The 6,253-nt window shown below is 40.3% G+C and overlaps 1 protein-coding gene across 2 annotated transcripts; it reads right to left on the bottom strand.

The window, feature by feature from the left end:
- Positions 1-231: 231 nt before the first annotated feature.
- cunh3orf18 (chromosome unknown C3orf18 homolog) lies at positions 232-5,247 on the bottom strand. Of its 2 annotated transcripts, XM_068712215.1 has the most exons (6): positions 4,781-5,247; positions 3,372-3,813; positions 2,873-2,898; positions 2,085-2,214; positions 1,645-1,679; positions 765-854 (listed from the first exon to the last, which is right to left on the bottom strand). In XM_068712215.1, exons 2-5 carry the CDS (start codon positions 3,633-3,635, stop codon positions 1,674-1,676), a joined length of 426 nt encoding a protein of 141 aa, XP_068568316.1. In that variant the 5' UTR covers positions 3,636-3,813; positions 4,781-5,247; the 3' UTR covers positions 765-854; positions 1,645-1,673. The 2 variants fall into 2 exon arrangements, with proteins under 2 accessions (XP_068568315.1, XP_068568316.1); XM_068712214.1 differs by lacking the exon at positions 1,645-1,679 and having other exon boundaries at positions 232-854; positions 4,781-5,234.
- Positions 5,248-6,253: the final 1,006 nt, after the last annotated feature.

Here is a 6,253-nt window from a genome sequence, read left to right as displayed (position 1 = left end):
ACTTGAGAAATCATCTTCTATGCCTTACTTTTAACACCATTTTGTAGTTATGTTATTGATCCTCATCCACTTCATTAATACAACTCACGAACCTGTGATATATATATTTTGTTATGATTCTTTACCATGTGATTTGTGTTATTTTGCTTCTTTATCGCTTATCAATAAAATATCACACCCATCGACTCTTTTCCTACAGATTTGTACAACAAAACCCTTTTTTTTATCAAATTGGTTTAAATAGTTTTAATGTATACAGACGGAAACAATCCTTCATTGCTCAATAAAGAAGAAACAAGATGGAGAGGGACAGTTCACTTAAGGATGATAACACATCCAGAGTTCAAGCTTGTCAGAGACGAAAGACCACAAAATCAGTATAACACAAGTTTACACTTCTCTTTTATCAAACATGGAAGTAGATATTGAAGCTCAGAAGAACTTCACTGACAAGCTACCAACAATTTTAACACTAATGACACAACATGATTCAAGGAAAGTGCATCACACTCCATTTGTGCTCCAAATGATAACAGTGCAAGATCATACGTGATGCTTCCCGTTACGCTCCCTCATCGTACATGCAACCTACATTTTTGTTTTTTTTTCTTCTTTTCTTTTGAAAACCACGGGCATTTCACGTACTGTGTCGTCGTGATGAAAACTTTCACCAAAGCTGCAGTTGTTGCCAGAACCAGTCCGGTTTTCCCTTTTGTTTCCCCTCCCTCAGAGACAGTCTGTTTCTGGCTGATTTAGCTAATGGAAGAGAGCTGTTAAGCATTGAGAGCTTTGGCTACATCTGTGAAGACCAGACGACTGGGCCTCTGCGTGGTCCCCTGGGAGGTTGTGAGAGTCTGCAGAGGAGATGGGCAGCAGGGCAGATGGGAGATAAAACTGTTAGTGACATTGAGATCAAACGGGGTCTCCAGCCTTGGATCGTAACAAACAGTATTGACTGCTATTTGTCCCATTTTTATTCGTTTTTTGCACCATCAAAACAGCTGAATCGACTTAATATTTGAGGATGTAAAGTGCGACTGATAACTAAAACCAGAGAAAATGTGTTAGGGTCAGAGGCCACATAAAACTAAAGAGTATGACATTCGCTCAGTTTGGTTTAGTTGCCATGTGTGAGATTTAGTTGAAAGATAGAGAAAAGGCTAAAAACTGGGCCTTGAGATTGTGAGCGAAGCTTTGGCTACTGAGCAAAAAAACAACAAATAAAACGGCACTTATCAGTACTTCTCAACATATCACTCTGATTCTACCACTAGAAGTCTTCAATGTGTGTATTTAACTCATGAATGGATTGATTTGATTATGTGAAAAATATAACAAAAAGTGCTGCTTTGCATACTTTTTGAGTGCATGTGGCCCCTGGAATATTTGACGATCAAAGTGTTAAGTTGAGGGAGCACAAAGGAAAGGATGAAATATGATATGGATGTATGTTTAAAGGTTAAGATTGAATGTGTTGGTGTGTGTCCTCTATATACTTTAATATAGATTAGGTCATATACAATTAGAAACAATAAACGTTACACAACATTTGTTTGAGAAACTGAAATAATGATAGAATGAGGATTGAGGGAAAAACTTGAGTTTTAGAGAGATGGTTGAGAAGACACACAGGTGATACTTTACCATGTTTGCCTTTTACCATTACGCCATTGTTAAAACTTAAAAGAAATCAAAGGAAATAAAGATAAATTATGACAAAAAAACAAACAAAAATTGAAGAGTTTAAGATTCACAGCTATACATTGTACAAAATAAACTGATCATCAGTGAACGGCAAAAATTAAGAATTTAAAAAACAATAATAACAAATGTAAAATACACAGTGGACATTATTAAATCTACAGCTAACACGTGCCAGAATAATTGCTTTGATGCAGCACACATTTTAATAAAAAAAATTCTGTGTTTTGTTATTGATAATGGTGAAAATTGTCTATGCCATAAGAATACAGTTATCATGGCTTTAGTGGTCATCAATCCATTCGCCGCGTCTGAATGGGAGTGCTTTCACTCTAGTTAAGGCAGTTGTGAAATAGCTTCAGTGGTTCCTGTGAGAACTTTACCTTGGCATTGGGACCTGTGAGGCTGCCTTCCCGGCCGTGGTCCAGTAGTTCCTGTTCCAGCAGGTCATCTTGTTCTTCAGCCGGGTCGAAGTTGTACATGGGCATGAGCTGGTGCCTCAGCTTCTCCAACCTGTATGACAAGAGACCAGTCAGCATTTAAATCTAGTGTTGGTAATCTGCTAATGAGATTTCCCGTTGGATATCTCCATTTCGATTTCTCACTAGATTTAGTTACTTTTGGAGCTAGTGCTGTGGGCTACTTTCATTAAAAAACATTTTGCAACACTGGACTGGGTTTTTAGGTTGGATCCTTTTTTTAAATCTATCATACTCTTACAAGTTTCTCAAGATTATCTACCCTAAGTTTAAGTGAGGAGAAAATATACCTCATTGCAAAAGGTGCTGACCCCTACAAAGCCTCCACCAATGTGTGTGTGTGTGTGTATATATATATATATATATATATATATATATATATATATATATATATACTGACGTCTCCAAGTTCCAACTAGTGCAACTAGTTCTCCTATGATGGAATAATACACAAATTGTGTTTTGTTTCTGTGGCAACATGTATAAACTCAAATAATAAAGCTTATTAAATTAGATTTTGACACAGGGCCCCTCTACAAGACAGCCACACAATAACCTATAATACTGCAGGACTTAGTTAATACAATGTTTTAGAGGTGCAAATTTAGCAAATAATCAAAATGACTAAAAGCAATTGGCATGGCGTAAACTAAGGCTGTGGGATCAGCAAAAAAAAGTCTTTGTAGACGTACCGCTTCCGTTTCCGAATATACAGCATCTATGGAGAAAGACAGACATAATGACAAACGAGCAGTGTTGTTGATAGAAGCAACGTGCACAAATGAAATGACTCAATGCAAGTATATAGTACATATGACATGTGTCAAGACAATTATACACAAATGTGGGCGACTGTGGCTCAGAAGGTAGAGCGGGTCGTCCCTCAATCATCGCCCCGGCTCCTCTAGTTGCATGTCGATGTGCCCTTGGGCAAGACACTTAACCCCAAATTGCTTCCAAAGGCTGTGCCATCAGTGTATGAATGGGTGTGAATGGGTAAATTGCATGTAGTGTTAAAGCTCTTTGAGTGGTCGGAAGACTAGAAAAGCGCTATACAAGTACAAGTCCGTTTACTATAAACATGGTATTGGGAGAAGAATCCAATCGGTCAAGACAGTTCATTAAGAAAAAAAAATGAATTTCTATTTAATCAAATGTTATTTTAGAGACAATATTTAAACTATTCCTCACAATTGCCACGGCCAAGCCAATGACAGTGATGATGCCAAACGGTACGAGCACCATTCCCATTCCCGAGCCCTCGATCACCGCCTCCGGAAACGCCGTGGCGTTGAAGCTGGTGTCGTTGGTCGTTATAGTAACAGTCATTAATGTCGTTCTTGAGGTGACATTGTCTCTGGCGCTCCTGCTGCTCGTCGAGAGGAAGGGGATTGCGGTGGTCGTGGCAGTTGTAGAGAGAAAACTTGTAGTTGTCTTGGCTGCAGTTACAGCCATGGTCAGGTGTAACAGTTTCAACGGAAGGATGTATTTGTGATCACTGTTTGTGGATGTCGTCGTGTCACTCAGCCTCTAGTGCGTCTCATGGTCGACGCAGGTGTCTTCCCTTTGGGTTGAGGTCTGCTGGGGCATTGACGATACGCTGGTCGTATGATGGGCGGAATAAAACCTAAAACTGAAACAAAAAGGTGAAACAGTATGCGATAAGTAAATGGTTACTGTAGGGAGCATGAATACAAATGAAGTGATCCTTTAAGTGCAGCCAAACTGCTTCAATATCATTTCCAATTTGCTTCTGTGCACTGATTATTCACTGAAATCTTTCAATTAAAAAAAAAAAAAAAAAGACAAACATTTTAGTTTTGGCACACTTCACGCTCGATTTCAGTCAAACCACGGCTGACTGTGCCAGCAGGCGTGTGGCGGGTGCTTTGGGGGCAGGATGTGGGTAGCAAAGGCACAGAAGGAAAGTGGCATAACAAACTTGATCAAATGCAGAGGAATAATAACCACTCAAACTGTAACGTGCACCGTGAGGAAATGTTTTGGCAACACGTTAAAAACATCAAAATCTAACTTACACCCACCCACACACACACACACGCGCGCTACCATACACACAGCTTCCATAAATATCCACTGCATCCTAACCCTCGGTGCACGTACCTCCAACCCACACACACACACACACACACACATACACACACACACACACACACACACACACACACACACTGTACACATCCCATGAGCGAGAGGAGCATCGTATGCCGACGATTTGCATATATTATGAGATATAAAACGTTTCCTTTAAAAGCAGAAAATAGACACATGATCCATTTCTCCTTAGTGCATCCTGTCTGCTGAGCCCTTAATGAGGAACATGTGCAGCTGAAGCAAACAAACAATGAAACCCAAAGGCTGGATCCAGTCATCACTGTTGCCTAGTTAAACAACCCCTGCACTGCAACAAGACAGACATCTTTGTTTGGATCATGTTTTAGTCTTATTACTGTGTGCTGCTGACACATATCATGTATCTCATCTCAGCTGTCCCGTCCAAAACAGCTGAGCTGCTAATCCCGGCAACGTGACCAGGTCCTACTACCATGTGTCCTCTCAGATTAGAGATGCAGACGTACCTTAACATGCAACATGCATGATTTCAGAGGTGATCTGCGGCAGACCGGGGTTAGCTAGAGAGACGAAAATTGCACTGGAAGAGGCAGCATTTCCTCCAGCGGCTGCTCCTCCTCCTCCTCCTCCTCCCTCCTCCCTCCTCCTCCTCTTCTTCTGCTTCCCCCTTCAGCAATGCAGGTACTTGTTTACACTGACAAAACAGCCATTTCTTTGTGAGGATGGACTCCACACACCAGATTAACCCTATCCCGGCAGCCTCCAAGGGATCACCTTCCCGTTCTCCGGTTGCCTCCTCGGATCTCCTCCCCCCCCACGTCTTGCTCTTTCTTGTATTTTACACAACAGAGCAACAGAGGCTGCTCCAGGGATGCTGCAAACAGAGATCAGTGCAGGCAAGCTCCCTCCCCCGCCACCCTGTTATTGGTCTAATGGCTTCAAGATGACAGATGCGGTTGGCTCCCTCAACTGTCCATTTGGCTTTGCGGGATGAGGATGGGATTTAATGGCTCTGCACACCAGATGCTGTCAAACCCATGTGAATGACTGCATCCGGGTGGCGGCTCTGAGGAAATTAACCCTATGATGTCTTTTCTTTAAGTCTCCAGGATCTGAATTTACTCTTTGACAAAACAGACAAGGAAAGGAGGGGAACAAATCAGTGACAACCCGCCCCCATAGATTCCTTTTACTTTATTAGGATTTGTGCAGTTATTCACAACTCACTCAGAAATGTGATTGCACACATTTCCATTTGTACAAATAAAAATATGTTGAAAACAAAACTTTGTGTGTAATTGTAACAGATGTTCACAACAGCTGCAGAATATCCACACGGTCTTCAGCTCAGTTTGAACGAGCCCCCAGTCATCATGGCCACAGATTCTGAAAGAGTTAAAATAAGCAAAGCCATTATAATTATGTCATCTATCTGAAATCTGAAACACAACTTTTCACATGAAGGCTGTTTTGTTTAAATTTGCACACTCATGCATACATACATTTGTAAAAATATAATGGATAAATCTTGATTACTTTTTGAGCTGATGTTTTTTTTTGAGTGGTTATGGCGTGTAAGTGAAATATACATTCAAACCTTCGTAATTAATGGTTCCATATCCATCTTTATCTGCCTTCATCATCTGCTCTGCCTGGTATGTGATATTTTAGCATTAAAGAACATCTTCTGTTTTTATTTTTTATGAGAACCCAAACATTTGAGCTAGATTCTTCAATTGAGATAAAAACGATTTGGTGTGTAGGGCTGATATTTAAAAATGTATGTTTTAAATCTATAAGTTATAATACATTTCTGTAATACTTCTTGGACATCAAAATGCCAACATAAAAGTGGTAGCATTAAATATGTTCTTTCCCATCTTCAGTTCAGAGAGAGATGGGAGACATGAAGAGAGAAACAGGAAAGGAAATGGTAAATTCTAAAATATGTTAGTTAAGGTTATAGCCTAATGTTTGGG

This window comes from Cebidichthys violaceus, unplaced genomic scaffold (genome assembly GCF_023349555.1).
Source record: "Cebidichthys violaceus isolate CVI_PGR_0920_01 unplaced genomic scaffold, fCebVio1.0.p SCAF_17, whole genome shotgun sequence".
Taxonomy (NCBI): domain Eukaryota; kingdom Metazoa; phylum Chordata; class Actinopteri; order Perciformes; family Stichaeidae; genus Cebidichthys; species Cebidichthys violaceus.
Note: the sequence above shows the minus strand (reverse complement) of the source record. Positions and strands in the feature narration are given on the sequence as shown.

Bases quoted from the DNA above. Each gene is read 5' to 3' on its own strand.
- cunh3orf18 (XM_068712214.1), bottom strand. From the start codon at position 3,635: ATGGCTGTAACTGCAGCCAAGACAACTACAAGTTTTCTCTCTACAACT. The intron at 2,215-2,872 runs GTACGTCTACAA...CTTGTCATACAG, and splicing joins TATATTCGGAAACGGAAGCG to GTTGGAGAAGCTGAGGCACC. The intron at 855-2,084 runs GTAAAGTTCTCA...TCTCCTCTGCAG, and splicing joins TCACAGGTCCCAATGCCAAG to ACTCTCACAACCTCCCAGGG.